The 18,186-nt window shown below is 55.6% G+C and overlaps 2 protein-coding genes across 7 annotated transcripts; both read left to right on the top strand.

The window, feature by feature from the left end:
* The first annotated feature begins 357 nt into the window (after positions 1 to 357).
* Positions 358 to 4,154, top strand: TUBB4A (tubulin beta 4A class IVa). The gene is made up of 4 exons (XM_070415951.1): positions 358 to 546; positions 1,083 to 1,191; positions 1,298 to 1,408; positions 2,518 to 4,154. The coding sequence occupies exons 1-4, from the start codon at positions 490 to 492 to the stop codon at positions 3,573 to 3,575; spliced, it is 1,335 nt and encodes a 444-aa protein (XP_070272052.1). The 5' UTR covers positions 358 to 489; the 3' UTR covers positions 3,576 to 4,154.
* A 4,948-nt stretch (positions 4,155 to 9,102) lies between these two features.
* Positions 9,103 to 18,072, top strand: DENND1C (DENN domain containing 1C). Of its 6 annotated transcripts, XM_070415943.1 has the most exons (23): positions 9,103 to 9,205; positions 10,395 to 10,459; positions 10,555 to 10,598; positions 10,708 to 10,757; positions 10,934 to 11,053; positions 11,132 to 11,201; positions 11,629 to 11,700; positions 11,794 to 11,859; positions 11,979 to 12,032; positions 12,134 to 12,244; positions 13,097 to 13,197; positions 13,291 to 13,336; positions 13,464 to 13,565; positions 13,647 to 13,772; positions 14,596 to 14,700; positions 15,407 to 15,497; positions 15,588 to 15,628; positions 15,832 to 15,903; positions 16,516 to 16,560; positions 16,630 to 16,737; positions 16,939 to 17,006; positions 17,158 to 17,365; positions 17,469 to 18,072. In XM_070415943.1, the coding sequence occupies exons 1-23, from the start codon at positions 9,189 to 9,191 to the stop codon at positions 18,015 to 18,017; spliced, it is 2,331 nt and encodes a 776-aa protein (XP_070272044.1). In that variant the 5' UTR covers positions 9,103 to 9,188; the 3' UTR covers positions 18,018 to 18,072. The 6 variants fall into 6 exon arrangements, with proteins under 6 accessions (XP_070272044.1, XP_070272042.1, XP_070272043.1 ...); XM_070415941.1 differs by having other exon boundaries at positions 16,630 to 17,006; XM_070415942.1 differs by lacking the exon at positions 11,979 to 12,032 and having other exon boundaries at positions 16,630 to 17,006.
* Positions 18,073 to 18,186: the final 114 nt, after the last annotated feature.

Genomic DNA, 18,186 nt, shown 5'->3' with positions numbered 1-18,186 from the left:
AGGCAGGGCCTCCCCGGCCCGGGTGTGGGGAGGGGTGGGGGTGGAGAACAGGATGTCTCCATGCTTGTTTACCCGGCCTCTCCCTTCCCCCGCCCAATCTCTGCAAAACGCGAGTCGCCAGACCAGGCTGGGGGCGGGGAGCGGGGGGAGTAGAAGATGCTGATAGCGCCTAATGGGTCTCCCCGCCAAGGCCCGGGGAGGGGGCGCACGGGGCCCTGGAGGGCCCCAGCGCGTACCCCGGGAGGTCTCCAGGTGGCTGGCTTCCTCCACCCCCGCCCGCTCTGTCCCAGGGCGGGACCAGGGGGCGGAGCGGGCCGGTGACAGGCCGTGACGCGGGCCCCACCCTTTCTTATAGAGGCACGCGGGGGGACTCGGGGACCGTGTTTCGTCGTCGCCGCCGCCGCCGCCACCGCGTCCACCTCCTGCCCCGCCACCACAGCTCCCAGCATCAGCGCCACCGCCACCGCGTCCGCCAGCAGCGCCACCGCCATGCGCGAGATCGTGCACCTGCAGGCCGGCCAGTGCGGCAACCAGATTGGGGCCAAGGTGTGCGGGGAACCGGGCCCCGGGAGGGAGGTGGCTGAGACGAGTGGAGCGGGGCCCTTGAACTCCGCGGAGCTCCCCGACCTTGGGCCTTTTGGCCAACGGGGTCTCCAGGAGGCCAGCACCCCAAGGACGGTGAGGGAGGGGGCGCGGGGGCTGGACCAGGCTGGGAACAAAGAGGCCAATGGGGGTGGGGACCAGCCTTCTGTCTGCTGGCCACAGCTGGCTTCACAGCTGGCCCACTGTCCCCTGCACACGCACAAAGAGTCCCAGACTCTCGCGCTGGCTGCAGCCAGGGTGCACTGACACCAGCAGTCTTGGCTGGCGACTCTGCTTCACCCTGCCCCCACCTCTCCCTTCTTGCTGTTTCATCCCTGCCTCCCCACCATGCCTGCAGGGCCCCCGTTCACCTTGCTGGGGGACAGGTGGCAGGCAGGGAGGTGGTTGGCGGTCCTGAGCCCAGAAGATGGAGGTCAGGGCAGGCCTGGATCCCCTCTCCCTCTCTACTGGTTCTTACCCCACCACCACCACCCCTCTAGTTCTGGGAGGTGATCAGTGACGAGCATGGCATCGACCCCACGGGCACATATCATGGGGACAGCGACCTGCAGCTGGAGAGAATCAACGTATACTACAATGAGGCCACAGGTAGGATGCAGGGGCACCTTCTGGAGTGGGGGTGGGAAGGACGTGGGGGGACTGCATGCTGGTTCCTGGCGCTCACCCCAGCTGACCTCCATCTGCTTCCCGGCAGGAGGAAATTACGTGCCCAGAGCCGTGCTGGTGGACCTGGAGCCAGGCACCATGGACTCCGTCCGCTCCGGCCCCTTTGGCCAGATCTTCCGGCCTGACAACTTTGTGTTCGGTGAGTGCCAGGCATGGAGTACAGGCAGGGAAGCCCCCTCGCTCCGTTCACTTCCAAATGCTTAGTGAAAACTCACCACCACAGGCCCCACAGCCCAGGGCGGGGAGGCGGAGAGGGCTGTGTTGGCGACAGCCTGGCGACTGTGGGAGCCCAAGGGAGGCATCTGATACAGTGGCAGGGGTGGGTGGGGTGGGTGGGGGTGAGTGGGGGTGGGTAAGGAAGGCTTCCTGCATGAAAACCCCAGCTCTGCCACTTCATGCATTCTACACATATTTATTGAACACCTACTGCATGCGGGTCCTACTATATCCATGATAACACATGAGAACAAAACAGACAAAGCTCTCTTCTCCCCTGGAGCTGGCACCCTGGTGGACGGAGGGAGGATGGCAATATAAGCAAGTAAAGCTCAGGCACTGATCCAGTCAACTGGGTGACTCTGGGCAGTCTAGTCTCTCAGTGCTCATCTCCTCATCTTTAAAATAGGGACAAAAAATCTACTTCACAGGCTTGTGTGGCTCAAAGCCATTAATATGTGTAAAGGATTTAGCCCTAACCGGTTTGGCTCAGTGGATAGAGGGTCGGCCTGCGGACTGAAGGGTCCCAGGTTCGATTCCGGTCAAGGGCATGTACCTTGGTCGAGGGCACATCCCCAGTAGGGGGTGTGCAGGAGGCAGCTGATCGATGTTTCTCTCCCATCAATGTTTCTAACTCTCTATCCCTCTCCCTTCTTCTCTGTAAAAAATCAATAAAATATATTTTTAAAATATATATGTGTAAAGGATTTAGAACAATGCCTAGCACCGAGAAAAAGGTAAATAAAGCACTTGTTGTTTTCACGATCATTATTGTTATTAATGTCTGCGGCCTAAAAGATGATTAGGGCATGGAAAGGCAGGAAGGATGTACAAGACAGAGGGAACAGCTGAAGGGAGGGGCAAGGATGGAAGCAGCGAGGACAATGAATAGTCATCACAACAAAATTATAATAATTTATGTTATCTATAATAATAATTTTGTCATTATTGTTCAACCACTAGGATGGCTGGGGGAGGGGCTGGGGAGGCTCTTCCCACAACGCCCGTGTGTCCCGTTCCCTTCCCTCTCAGGCCAGTCCGGAGCCGGCAACAACTGGGCCAAGGGCCACTACACGGAGGGCGCGGAGCTGGTCGATGCCGTCCTGGACGTGGTCCGAAAGGAGGCTGAGAGCTGCGACTGCCTGCAGGGCTTCCAGCTGACCCACTCGCTGGGCGGGGGCACGGGATCCGGGATGGGCACGCTGCTCATCAGCAAGATCCGGGAGGAGTTCCCCGACCGCATCATGAACACCTTCAGCGTGGTGCCCTCGCCCAAGGTGTCGGACACGGTGGTGGAGCCCTACAACGCCACGCTGTCCGTGCACCAGCTGGTGGAGAACACGGACGAGACCTACTGCATCGACAACGAGGCCCTGTACGACATCTGCTTCCGCACCCTCAAGCTGACCACCCCCACGTACGGCGACCTCAACCACCTGGTGTCCGCCACCATGAGCGGGGTCACCACCTGCCTGCGCTTCCCCGGCCAGCTGAACGCCGACCTGCGCAAGCTGGCCGTGAACATGGTGCCCTTCCCCCGCCTGCACTTCTTCATGCCCGGCTTCGCGCCGCTGACCAGCCGGGGCAGCCAGCAGTACCGCGCCCTGACGGTGCCCGAGCTCACCCAGCAGATGTTCGACGCCAAGAACATGATGGCCGCGTGCGACCCGCGCCACGGCCGCTACCTGACGGTGGCCGCCGTGTTCCGGGGCCGCATGTCCATGAAGGAGGTGGACGAGCAGATGCTGAGCGTGCAGAGCAAGAACAGCAGCTACTTCGTCGAGTGGATCCCCAACAACGTGAAGACGGCCGTGTGCGACATCCCGCCGCGGGGCCTGAAGATGGCAGCCACCTTCATCGGCAACAGCACGGCCATCCAGGAGCTGTTCAAGCGCATCTCGGAGCAGTTCACCGCCATGTTCCGGCGCAAGGCCTTCCTGCACTGGTACACGGGCGAGGGCATGGACGAGATGGAGTTCACCGAGGCCGAGAGCAACATGAACGACCTGGTGTCCGAGTACCAGCAGTACCAGGACGCCACGGCCGAGGAGGGCGAGTTTGAGGAGGAGGCCGAGGAGGAGGTGGCCTAGACCACCTCATTCATTCACCCCTGTCGGACCCCACCCCCGCTGGGCTGCTCACCTTTGACCCCTTAGAGCTCCTCTTGGGCCCCTGAGAACCCTGCAGCACCACCAAGCCTGACTCAGCTCTGACCCTCTGACCCTACAACCTTGACTTCTCCCCTGACCTCAGCTGACCTTCGACCCCTGAGCCCCACTTTGGCCCACATTTAACTCCATGAACCCTGTTTCTCCGTGACCTCTCCTTCACCTATGACCTTACCCACCACCCCAATGCACCCCCAGACAAATAAACCCCAGTCTACTTTCGACCCCCTCGCCCTCTGAGCCTCCCTTCACCTCCGACCTTGCCTCACCTTTGACCCCACCACCCTCTGACCCCACCTGCTCTCTGGCTTCTGTAAGCCCCCTGTTTTATCCCTGAACTCACTCCCCTCAACTCCAACTGACCTTGGCTTTCCAGGGCTGGTGGAGGGCAGCTGTGTGGGGAGAAGCAGCCCTGGAACATGTGGACAAGAGAGGCTGTGCCCCCATCCCTCCCCACCTCCTCCCTCTGACTCACCCTCAATAAATAAATTGTTGTCTTGCCATGTTTCTGCTGAGTGCATTTTCCAACTCCCCGTGGGAAGGCCAACAAGCAAGGGCTCCCCCTAAAGGATGGAGATGGGTGCTGAAGGGACATCTAATCTGGGGAGGAAGAAAGGGGCCAGAAATTCTAGAGTCAGACGGGGCTATGTCACTAACTGTGTGGTGTTGAGTAAGCACTTGTGCTCTCTGATCCTCGATTTGCTCGCCTATAAAATGGGATTGTATATTTGCCCCCATGATCCCACACACACACACACACACACCCCAGGAATGTTTGTGAGGATTTGAGGAGCTCTTATGGGCACAGTGCCTGACACAAGGAGTGCTTGGCAATGGAGCTGTTGCCATTTTCTGTGGGCATCTAGCAAGTATGGAAAGCGGAAGGGGAGTCTTTAGGGAAGGGCACTGGGGAGATGGCAACCTGGAGCTAGCATCAAGGGACAGTCCTATCAGAATAACAGTCGCTAACACGGATGGAGCACTTCGATGTCCTGACATGCCTCATCTCATGTAACTCCCACACGAACCCTGTAAGATCTGAGCTTTTGTCTTCTTTCCAACCAAGGTTTAGAGATGCAAAGCATATCCATTAGCTTTTCTTGTGTAACTATCCCCAAAAAGTTTAGGGTCTTAAAACAACAACAGTCATTTATTTAGTTCTCAAATCTGTGATTTGGGCAGGGCTTGGAAAGGCAGCTTGTCTCTGCTCCCCGTGGCATCAGCTAGAGAATCTCAACTGAGGGATTTACTTCAAGGTGGCTCACTCCTATGGCTGCCAAGTTAATGCCAACTGTCATCTGGGGATGCAACAGGGGCAAATAGAATGAGGGCATCAGTACCTGTCCATAGTCTGCTTGGGCTTCCTCACAGCAGTCCCCAAAAGCAAGCATCCCAGGAGAGCAAGCAAAATGCATTGCATTTTTCTGACCTAGCTTCAGGAGTCACTTGGTGTCCTCTGGACTCCTCAAAGTCATGTCCATGTTCAAGGGAGTGGGATATAGACTCTACACACATCTCTGGAGTGCAGAGAGGCAAGATCCCCCAAGAGCATGTGGGGTGGGAGATATAAGGCTGTAGCCATCTTTGGAAATTACACTTTGGTCCCATGACTATGAAGCAGTGAGCTGGGGTTCAAAGCCTGACAGTTTAAGTCTAGAACTCTTTATTGCCTAGAGTTCAGTGTAGGGACCATTCTAGGCACATTAAGCAGAAAGGAATTTAATATAAGAATTACAATACGGTTGGAGGGACTGAGAGAGTGGGCTGTAAGCAAGTGCTTCTTAAACTTCAGTGTGCAAAAGAATCACCAGGAACACTTTGCTAGCACACAGCTTCCTAGGCCCCACCCTAGAGTTTTTTATTCAGCAGGCCTGGGGGGTGGGGCCCAAGACCTTGCATTTTTTAAAATATATTTTATTGATTTTTTACAGAGAGGAAGGGAGAGGGATAGAAAGTTAGAAACATCGCTGAGAGAGAAACATCGATCAGCTGCCTCCTGCACACCTCCTACTGGGGATGTGCCCGCAACCAAGGTACATGCCCTTGACTGGAATCGAACCTGGGACCTTTCAGTTCACAGGCTGACCCTCTATCCACTGAGCCAAACCGGTCAGGGCAAGACCTTGCATTTTTAACAAGTTCCCAGGTGAGGCTGCCTATGAGACCACATTTTGAGTAGCCCGGGAATAGGCCGGCACAGCACAAAGCTGACCACTAGAGAGCTGCTTCCTCTGCTTAGTGAGAAAGGTGGAGAGCCAGCAGGCTGCCATCAGAGCCATTAATTAAGTTCAAGAACACCTCCCAAGACCCGCAGAGCTGAAGATAGGTCCACTGGAATGCTCTGCAAAAATCAACTAACATGAATATAAAGTTAATTAAATATCCAGCAGATTCACACACACACACACACACACACACACACACACACACACAGAGGAGGGGAGGTGTACCTTACTTCTATCTTCCAATCTCTCAAGCATTTCTAGTTGGTAAAATCTGCACCCAAAACCAGCGCTGCAAGGAAGTCTAGGAAATGTGGTTCTTCCCAGCTTCTGCAGTACAAAGGAAGGCAAACCAGAAGGAAGAGAAAGAAGAAAGGAGGGATACTGAGAGCCAATTAACCATTCCCATCACACTCTATGCTGGGACCCAGCCTTCCCCCACCCACCACCACCACTGGGCCCACCACAGGCGGGCAGGAGGCAGGAGAAGTGTGAGAAAGGCAGCCTGGATATCCAGCCCACAGCAACCCTCATCTGAGCAAGCCCAGCACAGCACTGGGTGGAGGAGCAGACAGTAGACTAGGCAATGAACTTGGCTGTCTTTGGCATCTCCAACCTAATGTGGCCACAAAATAACTCCCTATTCTACCCCTAAAACATTCCTTTTTCCAATAAGCAGCGCCATTCTCTTACCCAAACCCCAAATCTAGGAGTCAGCTTTGATTCCTTGTTTCCCACACCCAGCACACTCTTCCTATCTTTTGCTGAGTCCATTGTTTCTGTCTTCAAACTGTGTCCTGACCTCTTCTATCCACCTGTCTATACTCTGATCTAAGCCACCATAATTGTTCATACAGATAACCCCTCCTGCCACCCCTGTCCCTACAGTGTATCCTCCTTCTGCAACAGCCAGATGAGCTTTTACATGCAAATAAGAACTTGTCTATTCCCTACTCCAAACTGCCCCATGACTTCAGGCTCACTCAGATTGAAACCCAAACTCTCACCTTTGTCTTTGCTCCCCATCACCCTACCTCTCACTCAATAAGCTGTGACCTTCTTCGTGTGCTCAATCATATCAAGCTTGATTCAACCTCAGGGCCTTTGCACAGCCTGTCTCTACTATTTCTTTTCCTCAAATGTGTGAATGGCTAGCCCCTTTTCACCCACAGGTTTCAGTTCAAATGATATCTCCTTTGAGCAGCCTCCCTGGCAACTCTAAATTAGTGCCCAGTAGCTCTGCATCACTTATCTGTTTATATACTTGTTTCTTTTGTCTGTCCCCTTACCTCACAGCTGAAATGTAAGATTCATGAGGACAGGAATCTACCTTGGTCAACACATGCCTAGAACAGCTTGACACAGCACAGGCCCTCAGTAATTATTTGTTGAATGGATGAGCAAACAAATGAATGACTTTATGCCACACTGGTAGGTAAGTAAGAGTTCTGTTTTCCTCTTATCAAAGTGAGGAAACAAAGACACAGAGAGTGTGGAGATGGCTTCTCAGATGGCCCCAATGATCCCATTTCCTCCATTCGTGCCCTTGTGTGATCTCCTCCCCTTGAGTGTGGGCTGGACCTGGCAGTGGCTTCTAACCAACAAGGTATGGCAAAGGTGATGAAATGTCCCTTCTGAGATTGGATTACAAAAAGCTGTGACTTCTGTCTCGATGAACTCCATTGACTTCTCAGCTTGCTCGAGTTGGTAAAGCAAGCAACGTGTTAGGAAGGTTTACATGGCAATGAACTGAGGGCAGCCTGGCCAACAGCCAGCAAGGAACTGAGGCCCTCAGTCCAACAATCCACAATGAACTAAATCCTGCCAGCAGTCACACAGGGAGTTTTCAAAGAGCTCCTTCTTCAGTCAAGTTACAGTGACCTTCTTCATGTGCTCAATCATATCAAGCTTGATTCAACCTCAGGGCCTTTGCACAACCTGTTTCTACTATTTCTTTTCCCCACATGTGTGAGTGGCTAGCCACAGCTCAACAGATACCCTTTATTATAGCTGAGACACCCTGCGGTAGAGGACCCAGCTAAGCTGTGCCAAGAGCCCTGGTCCTCACAGAAACTGTCAGATCATAAATGTGTATTCTTTCAAACCACTAACTTAGGGGCATTTAATACACAGCAATAGTAACTAATACATAGAGATCAAATGACTTGCCTAAGGTCACATAGACACTAAAGAACTGAATCAGGTCTTGAACCCAGGTCTCTCTGTCTCCAAAATCATTCTTTTAACCACTTACCTGACCTGCCTTTCATAATAACAGAACATATCAAAAGCTTGATTCAGGTTTGAAAGTTTGTCTATGGATCCTTGTGTTTCAACACGGCATCTGTATGCCTATGTGTCTGTCTCTTTCTAAGTCTGCAGCTCTGATTGGGTGTGCCCAACTGTGTCTCTCTCCATGCACATAACTGTGTCTGGCTGTGAATCTGACTTGTGGCTGAGCCCTGGCCTTGTCTGTCCCTTTGTTACTGCTCTAGCTATGCCTGTGCTCTATGTATTTCTGTCTGTCTTCTGAGTCTATTTCTCTATTATCTTGCTTGCATTGACAGCTGTGATCTCTGTATGTGTGCCCATCTGTCTGTTGCCCTGTCTGGAACTGTTTATGGCTGCATCCTTGTGTTATCTCTCTGCATCTATCACCTGTGTGGGTGAGGACTGCTCCTTGTGTGTGTTGCCCCTCTGAGCTTGTGGGTTTGTGTCCATGACTGTGGCCTGCCTGAATGCCTTGGTATCTTTGTGTTTGTCTAAGGTCTGTGACTGTTCTGGTCGTTTGTCTGTGTCAGTCACTTCTGGCTGCATGTGTGTTATCTGTCAAGTGTTTGTGCCTGTGTTCTGACCACAGTTGGTTGTCTGATTCCGGAGTGTCCTGTGTTCATTCTGCAGCCCAGCTCCCTCTGGTGGTCCGACAAGGAATAGCTGGTGCAGATGGACCAAAGGAAAGAAGAGTTGAGGGAAGAGGAAGTACTTTAGGCAAACTGAATCATGGGCTGCACAGAGAGGGGAAGGATTGGGTATGATAGCAGGGACCACAGGTGGCCTGGCCTGGCAGGATGGGACTGGGGTCTGGCCTCTGAGCCACCCATTGCCCACCCATCACGAGGAAGGGCTAGGAGACAGGATGCCTGGTTTTCTCGAAGTGGGTGGGGGCAGGGGCCTACCTCCGGGGACGTCACCCATTAAACTTCCTCTCTCCGCCACACAGGAAGCTGAGCCGGCTCAGGGCCCAGGCCCGAGCAAGCACGGGCCCCCAGAACCCTTGGGGAAAGGGCCCCACCGGGCCTGCCCAACAGGGACCATGGAATCCAGAGCTGAGTAAGAGCATCCCCTCCCCCATCCTCTAGAGTCTAGAGACAAAGATTCCTAGACCAGGCTTGGGCTGGGGCCAAGGGGCGGGGGTCTGGGGCAGGCTGGGGTGGAGGCCAGAGCCACAGGGGCAGGTGGCCCGAATCAAGGCTGGTCTCAGCTGGCTTATAATATGGACTCCACCCTCAGACACACTCAGACCACTCGCAGTCCCTCCCCCCACCCTTTCTTTCCTCTCTCCCCCCAACCCCACACCTGCGCCTTTATGTGACTAAGTTTGTAATGCTGAGTGAGCACCTCACCTCTTGGTATATCATAGTTTCTGAGTCAGCAGAGTGAGGGAGGATTGTGTGTCCCTGTGTGCAAGTGCTTGTGCAGGACTTGTATCAACATGAGGGTGAAGTGTTGGGGGTCTCCGGGTGAGGGGCAGTATGTCTGTAGTCAGTCCCCATCCTCTTCTGTTGCCTCCTGGTTCGCTATCTCTCTCCCTAAGCACAAGTCTCTGCATCCTTTGCATAGTGGGCGGAAGCAGGGGACAAGGGAGGTAGGCGTAGACTGCAGGGATCACAGAAGTAGGAGAGCATGCTGTCCTCTCTCTGGTGTGAAATTTGAGGTCAGCCCCTGGGGCCTCATGAAGTCTCACATACAGAGATGCACAGGCAGGGCCTCTTGCTCTCAAAACCAGAGCAATGCTCGCACATCTACCCAGTCACACTCACAGCCACACAAGAAAACATGGACTTATTCACCCTCACACTGGCTTGGCTTGATCACACTGTCGCAGTCCTACCTGACATACACTGGACAGCCTCATCCTTTCAGGCCAACATGAGATAGAATCACACACACACACACACACACACACACACATCTGTATGCTCACACAAGCCATACACACACACACACCTTCTCACACAAATCATGCACACACACACCTGCTCAAGCAAGTTATGCACATACACACACAGTCACACTCCCTGACTCTGCTTCATACTCCCAGTCTCACACACACACACACAATCAACACCACTCCATGCACACCCAGTCGTACAATCTACACAATCACTGCCACAAACCCTTGGGAGTCATGCACACACAGTCGCGCAAGTCACACAGGCACACACAGTCACACATGTGCAGATACAACCACACACAGAAGCAAGTCCATGGACCCACTAAGCCCTTTCCTGTCCCACAGAGAGGGTCCCCCTACCGTGTTTGATTGGTTCTTCGAAGCAGCCTGCCCTGCCTCCCTACAGGAGGGTGAGTGGGGGAGGACATCGGGGGAGGAGAGTGGAGATGGAAGGTGGGGCCCTGAATGTAGAGACCCTGAATATAGAGGCCTGTTCTCCCTGCAGATCCCCCCATTCTGCGGCAGTTCCCCCCAGACTTCAGGGACCAGGTATGCAGGCTGGTTCCTTGCTCCCCTGGGACCAGGGTCAGTCGCCCTGCGGGAGGTTGTGGGGCCCAAAATGAGTGGCCACACAGTGTGTGCTCTTTTTCACCCCCAGGAAGCTATGCAAATGGTGCCTAAATTCTGCTTCCCTTTTGATGTGGAAAGGTATGGAAGAAAGCAGACAGCCAGCGACCTGGGGACCTAAGGACTCAGACACCCAGGGAATCAGGGGCCCTAACAACTTGGCCCCAGATGATGGACACAGTACTAGGAGTACTTGGGGGGGGGGGGGGGGGAGTGAAGGAGCTGGGAACCAGTCTCTGAGCATTTTCCACCTCCAGGGAGCCTCCCAGCCCTGCGGTACAGCATTTCACCTTCGCCCTCACGGACCTGACCGGCACCCGTAGATTTGGTTTCTGCCGCCTAAGGGCCGGTGCCCACAGTTGTCTTTGCATCCTCAGGTGTGAACTATGGGGCAGGGGTTGGGGGAGAGCCTCGACCTAGGAGCACTTCATGGAACCCGCTTCCTCTCTCTACAGCCACCATCCCTGGTTTGAGGTGTTCTACAAGCTGCTGAACACAGTGGGAGACCTCCTGGCTCAGGACCAAGTGAGACCAGTCCCCCCCCCCCCCCATTCCGCGGGAACCATAGGCCCCCCACCCCACAAGCCCCCAGCCCTGCTCAGAACTCACAGGCCAGACGGGAGCCCTGGGCTCCTCTCAGAACACCCAGCTTGAGCCAAGACCTTCAGAATCCCCAACCTACCTTTTCTTCTCTTTTTTTAAAAAATATATTTTTGTTGATTTCAGAGAGAAAGGGAGGAGAGATAGAAACATCAATGATGAGAGAGAATCATTGATTGGCTGCCTCCTGCACGCCCCCCCCCCCCCCAATAGGGATTGAGCCTGCAACCCGGACATGTGCCCTAGACCGGACTCGAACCCGGAACCCAAGACCCTTCAGTCCGCAGGCCAACGCTCTATCCACTGAGCCAAACCGGCTAGGTTTTGACTCAGACACCTCACCCCCACCCAGGTCTCGGAGGTCGAGGAACTTCTAAACCTGCTGCAGCGGACCCTGCCAGAGACCCAGGCCTCCGTGGAGCTGGTGAGTAGCTCCGAACCCCTGGGTATGGGACCCCAGGTGGATGGGGGGCAGCCCCCCAGCTCTGAGGACCACACAGCCACACGTCTCCCTCAGGGCAGCGGAGTGACGATCCCCAGTGTGCCCGGCAGGATGCCCCCAGCCCCCGGGAACATCAGGCCGGTGAGCAGGGCTGGGGACCCTGGAAGGTTGGGCTCCCAGGTGAAGCCAACCCCTGATTAATCGGTCCCCTCGCCAATCTCCTCCCCACCCCCCACCCCACCCCCTCCCACCACCACCAGCTTTCCTATTTCGTGGCCCCTGACTCCGGCCGCCTGCCATCCATTCCGGAGAACGTGAGTGGACTCCTCCGAGGGGGCGGGAAGAGGTCCCGAAACCCGCAGGGACTGCCAGAACCTGTCGTCCCTGGCGCCCAGCGCTCCTCTCTGTCCCTCAGAGGAACCTAACCGAGCTGGTGGTGGCGGTGACCGATGAGAACATCGTGGGGCTGTTCGCGGCGCTCCTGGCCGAGCGGAGGGTCCTGATCACCGCCAGCAAGCTGAGCACCGTGAGGCCGGGGCCAGCCGGGCGGGAGGGGCCGGGACCGGGCTTCGTCCCTGGGGGCGGGACGACGGGGGCGGATTCCTGCTCTAACCTCACCCGGCGTCACCGAGGGCAAAGTCCTGGCTCTGCCCCTGTGAAGGTCAGGGTTGAGCTGAACGCTGGCTCCACTCGGGTGGGGGGAGTCAGCGCGGGTAGCGTCTAGCTGCCGTTTGCAAGCTCCTCTTTGGGAATGCCGAGTCCAGACTCCACCCACTGGCTCCGCCCTCTGGAGGGCGAGATCCGGGAGCGCTAAATTCCAGCTCGGCCCCTAAGGGCAGGGAGGGTGGTCGCGGAGGCTGAAGCCCTAGGGCAGGACCAAGGAAGGTAAATTTTAGCTCCGCCTCTTTAGGGGTAGGGTCAGTGGAGCTGAGTCGTGGCTCCACCCCTAGAGGCGGGGCTAGGGAGACTCTGTTAGCTCCGCCTTGTTGGGACAACAAGTTTGTATTGACTCCTAAGCTAGTGGGCTTAGTCACAGCTCTACCCCTAAGAAGAGGGATCCCGGAGGGTTGCATATTAGCCCCGAACCCTAGGACTTGCCCTGAATCGTAGGCCAGTCGCAGCCCCTCCCCCTGAGTGAGCACCTCTTACCTGACCTGTCTTTCCTGGCGCCACCTGCTCCAAGCACTGTAATTTGCCAAATTCTAGGTCTCCACCTGCTTCCTAAAGGGGTGTGACTTTTCACCTCTTACCTAGCAGCGGGTGGGTAAGGTGAGGTGGGTGGGAAATGGAGCTGCGAGAGGGTTCTTGAACCACCCCAGAGAGGGTTCTTGAAGCTGGGGGTCCAGGCCCTGAATCCACAGTACCCACCCGTCCCCAGCTGACCTCGTGTGTGCACGCGTCCTGTGCCCTCCTGTACCCCATGCAATGGGAGCACGTGCTGATCCCCACACTGCCGCCGCACCTGCTGGACTACTGCTGGTGAGGGGCGGAGACTGGGGAGGGGCCGGGCCTGGGGGGCTGGGGACCAGGGCGTAGGGCCTGCGTGACCCTGCTCCCTCGGGTCGTCCGCAGCGCTCCCATGCCCTACCTCATCGGAGTCCACGCCAGTCTCACAGAGGTCAGTGGGAGCGGCCATGGACTGCAAGGATGGGCGGAGTTCTCCTCCCTCTGCATCCCCAGATACCCTCCTCCGCCAGGGTTCCTCGGACTCTGAGCTGCGGTCCCCCTACCACCCTCCAACACAGAGAGTGCTGGAGAAAGGCCTGGAAGATGTCGTGATGATGAACGTGGACTCCAATATCTTAGAGACGCCCTTCGACGACGTGCAGGCGCTGCCTCCCGACGTGGTCAGTATCACCCCCCTCCCGCAGCGTCTGGGAGAGGGAGGCCCCAAACCCACCCACTCAGCGCGCTCCCTTGTCCTCCAGGTGTCCCTGCTGAGGCTGAGGCTAAAAAAGGTCGCGCTGGCCCCAGGAGAAGGGGTGTCCCGTCTTTTCCTCAAAGCCCAGGCACTGCTCTTTGGGGGGTACCGCGATGCGCTGATCTGCAGCCCGGTGAGCAGGGGGGATGCTGAGGAGGAGGCCTAGTGGACCCTGGAAGATAATATCATTTAGAGTGTTTACTCTATGCCTCTGCTTGCTCATCTATAAAATGAGATCCAGATAGTACCCACCCAAACAGATGGTGTGAGTAAAATGCTTGGATAGTGCCTGGCACATCACGAGTATTCAAACGCTAGGTTCTACTATTACTATCTCATTTAATGCTCATGACAGTATTATGAGATAGGTGCCATTATGGTCCCATTTTACATGTAAAGAAACTGAGGCTTGGAGAAGTCCCGTGGTAGGTGAGTGTTAAACCCAGGACTCTGATCTGCTGACTTTCAACCCCCTCCCTCAGCTTCCCACTATTCTATAAAAACTTGAGGGAGGGGGAAATTCTATCCTTTAAGTATCTGATGTTCCTGTTGGCTGCCTTAACAACACATCTGGAATCTGCCCATTTCTCCCCATCATCTGTCTCCACCCTGGTCTGGTCCTCATTGTTGCTCACCTAGATAAGTGTGCTTGCCTCCCCGATGAGTCCCCTCTCCCCGGTTCCCACCCTCACCCTGATAGTCTGTCCCTCCTGAAGCGGCCCGAAATCACCTGTGAGCACCCAAGTCAGGTCTCCTCCCTCCTCTGCCCTCTAGGGCTCCCACCTCCCTCTGGGTAAAAGCCCAAATCCTCCACTTGGCTCACCAGGTCCTGCACAGGAGCAGGCATAGAGCAGGCGCTCAATCAACATTTGCTACATAGATAGATGGTAGAGTAAGGGAGGCAGCTGGTGTCCAGGAGAGCCTCCGGGAGCTCAGGACGAGGATCCTTCTTCCAGGGCCAGCCTGTGACCTTCAGTGAAGAAGCCTTCTTGGCCCAGAAGCCCGGGGCTCCCTTGCAGGCCTTCCACCGGCGGGCTGTGCACCTGCAGCTGTTCAAACAGGTGCGCCAGAGCCCAAGGGCGGGATTGGGACCTGGGGGGCGGGGTTAGGGACGCCACGCCTGGGTCCTGTGGGCGGGGCTAGAGTCGGTCTGGCGGAATCTCCCTCTTCAGATTGGGGAGACAGAACTGAACTGGGTTTCTTAAAGTTGAGAGCTCCCGTCCTGATTTCCTAAGGGACAAAATCTACTCCTTGGGCCCTGGGGAAATAAGGGTGGAACCAAGTTCCAGGATCAGGGTGGGAGTCCGTGCCGTCTTCGGAAGTTCTGGGCGTGTCCAGATGCGCACATCCTTTGGGAGGAAGGAGGCGGCGGTCCGGGACTCTGGGGTACCTGGGAGGGGGCTGGAGCGGGATCGGACTCCTGGGTTCCTGGAGGAAAGTGGGCTGGACTCCAGGATCCTTCAGCGCGGGAGTGGGTTCTAGGGTCTCTGAAGGTGGGGTCAACCTCTTCCAGAGTCACTGAGAGGTGGGTCGGTCCGAAGTGGCAGAATCTAACTTCCGGGTCCCTGTGAGGGGCGGGGTCTGGTCCCTGATAACAGGTCCTGACCTGGGGCTATAGGAGGCCGTTGGACCTCTGGCTTCCAAAGGTGGCCTCCAGACCTCCTGGGTCCTGTGGGTGGGCCCCTAGCCGGGTCAGGAATGACTTTTACTTCCTGAGGGCGAGAGGACTCCTAGTCCTTGCATTCTGATCCTTTCTCCCATCCCCAGTTCATTGATGGCCGGCTGGAGAGGCTTAACACGGGAGAGGGGTTCTCAGATCTGTTTGAGCAGGAGATCACCTGCAGTGGGGCCTCCTCAGGTGAGTCCTGAATCTAGCCCGGAGTCCCCACCCCAGCAGCCCCCCCAGCCTGAGCATGCCTGCCATGACCACGCTCTCTCCTCACTCCAGGCACCCTTCGCTCCTACCAGCTCTGGGCAGACAACCTAAAGGTATTGAACACTTGTCTTGTTTATTATTGGATTAATTTAATCCCACAACAGTAGGGTCATCATTTTGCTCATTTATAGAGGTGAAGAAATTGAGGCTCAGAAAGGGAGAAGGGCTTGTCTGGGGTCACACAATCCTGGAGTGAGGTGGGTCCTGGGGTAACCCCAGATGCCCACACCTCTCTCCCTTGGCACTCTCTCTCCAGAAAGGTGGCGGTGCCCTCCTGCATTCCGTCAAGGCCAAGACCCAACCAACTGTCAGAAACATGTACCGCTCGGTGAGGCTGGGCTAGGCAGGCCGTTTACTGGGGTGACAGAGGACATTTTAACCCCACATTTAAAGTGCACGTTTTTATCAACTGAATCAGCAGTTAAACCATTAACAATTTTTCCCACTTTCATTTTCCATTCACTATTCTCATGTTTGTCAGGATTTCTTTCCTATTTAAAATTGGCAACCAAGATTCATTGGGTTTGTTTGTTTGTTTTGTCCTTCTCAGACACTGCAAACCCCACTTCTATCCTTTTGGGGGTTTTCTCCCAAGCCCGTTTCCTGGGGCCAACTTCTGCAGCTCCAAATTGTCCATTCAATTTTATTCTTCACTCGGCTTTTGAACACGGACACATTTTTATGATGTTCTGTTTTTGCCACTCCCCATTTCATCTGGGGGTTCTTTCCCCCAGGAATAGTCCTTTTGTATTAGTCAAGGGGGCGAGAGTGTGTATTGACTCCTTAGGTGACGCATGGGGAATTGTGAATACATTTGTGAGACATAAACATGAATAGATGGCAGACTCCACTGTTCTAGGGAACAGGGGGCTGAGTTCTCAAATGTCCCGTGTCAAATCACCTCAAATCTATTTTTTTTTTTTTTTTGTCTCCTCCATAGGCCAAGAGTGGCTTGAAGGGAATGCAGAGCCTCCTGATGTACAAGGTAAAGCTAATGACCAAGGGGTGGGGGGAATGGAGAAATGGGCTCCTGGCTCATCCAACCTCTTCCTAGGATAGGGATTCTAGCCTGCAGAGGGGGGGCTCCCTCAGGGCTTTCTCCCTCACCAGTCGCTCAGATCACCTGCAGCAGCGCCTGCCTATCACCCAGCACTTTGGACAGGTAAGATGCCCCGCCCCCACCCCACACACACACCTGGAATTATCACCAAGTCCTCCACCCATCCTCGATCTCCATCTAGACAACTTGCCTCCCTCCTCGTGTACCCCAGTACCTGATGCCCGCTTCACACTCACCCTCCTTCACACAGCTCCCCTGACTCTAGCTCCTGGGGCCCCACCCCTCCAAACCTGTCCTTTGCAGAACCGGCCCCTTCGCCCCAGCAGGAGACACCGGCAGGAAGAGAGACCTTCTGAGTCCCTGGGGGAGAGGTAAGGCTCAAAGGCAGGAGAGGGGGCAATATTGTAAGTGGGAGGCCAGAACTAATGGGGAAGATGACCCCCAAATTTCAAACCTGCCAGAGCCACCAGACTGGAGCTGGGGGTTGGGGGCAGATATCTGAGGCTGCCTAACCTCACACAGGACACCCCCTCTGAGCCCTGAGGCTACCCAGGACTCCTGGGCAGAGGAAGCTCTGGACAGCAGCTTCCTGGGGTCTGGGGAAGAACTGGATTTGTTGAGTGAGATACTAGACAGTCTGAGCACGGGAGCCACAAGGACAGGCAGCCTGCGGCCCAGCCAGAGCTTAGACTGCTGCCACAGAGAGGACTTGGACAGCTGCCTCAGCCTGGTGAGCCCTCCAGTCCTCTCCCACTTGCCCACCCATCTTGCCACCCCCCTCCCCCTCTAAAGTCCAGCAACTTGCTAATCTCCCCACCCCCACCCCCGTCCAGCCTAACTTACCAGGAAGACAAAGGTGGCAGCCAGATGAGGAGGACCCCCCAGAACCCCATTCCCAATCCCTGCCTGCCGGCCTGCCATCTCTGCAAAACCGCCAGCCTCCGGATACCGCCAGGTCCTCAAAGAACCTCACTGTCTCAGAGGCCAGCCAAGAAATCACTTCTTCAACCCAATCGTTAACAGCTTCTGCAGACCCAAGCAGCAGCGGGGACCTCAAATCCTCTCTCACAGAGCCCCATCAACAAACCCCACCTCTCTCCCCTCTCCATGAGGCCGCCGGAGAGCCCAGAGGCGAGAAGAGCTCCTGCGCCCAGCTCTCCACAGTGCCCACCCATCCCAGCCCTCCAGAGAGCCCCCAACCTCTGCTACCCACAAAGCCCAACTCGGATATCACCTGGACATCTCCAACCTTTGACTCTACCTCAGATCTCGGTTTCCCAGAGAGCCCCAGAGCCCCTGCTGTGCCCGCTAGCAACCGGCAGGAGCCCCAGGCCAGGAACCGGCCCAGAGTTGCTGAGCTTAAAAAGTGTTTTGAAGGTTAAGGACCAGGCATCTGGAGGAGATGCCATTCTCTCAATAAAGTCTCAAGAGCCCAAAGCTGGTTTTTCCTGGTGAGTTTACCTGGGGGCCCTCTCTCTGCTCCTAAACCCATCCCATCCACCACCTTCCCCACTGGGGCAGCCTCCTGCTGGCTCCAAAGGGTAGTGAAAA

The sequence above is a fragment of the Myotis yumanensis genome, unplaced genomic scaffold (assembly GCF_028538775.1).
Source record: "Myotis yumanensis isolate MYYU_CA2020_CCGP unplaced genomic scaffold, mMyoYum1.0.hap1 SCAF_5, whole genome shotgun sequence".
NCBI classification, from domain to species: Eukaryota; Metazoa; Chordata; class Mammalia; order Chiroptera; family Vespertilionidae; genus Myotis; species Myotis yumanensis.
The sequence above is the reverse complement of the archived record's forward strand: the minus strand, read 5'-3'. Positions and strand labels throughout refer to the sequence as shown.

Coding starts and splice junctions, on each gene's coding strand:
- TUBB4A (XM_070415951.1), top strand. CDS start 490: ATGCGCGAGATCGTGCACCTGCAGGCCGGCCAGTGCGGCAACCAGATT. Junction 1,192..1,297: donor ATACTACAATGAGGCCACAG/GTAGGATGCAGG, acceptor GCTTCCCGGCAG/GAGGAAATTACGTGCCCAGA. Junction 1,409..2,517: donor GCCTGACAACTTTGTGTTCG/GTGAGTGCCAGG, acceptor CTTCCCTCTCAG/GCCAGTCCGGAGCCGGCAAC.
- DENND1C (XM_070415941.1), top strand. Junction 13,566..13,646: donor AGGCGCTGCCTCCCGACGTG/GTCAGTATCACC, acceptor CTTGTCCTCCAG/GTGTCCCTGCTGAGGCTGAG. Junction 14,701..15,406: donor ACCTGCAGCTGTTCAAACAG/GTGCGCCAGAGC, acceptor TCCCATCCCCAG/TTCATTGATGGCCGGCTGGA.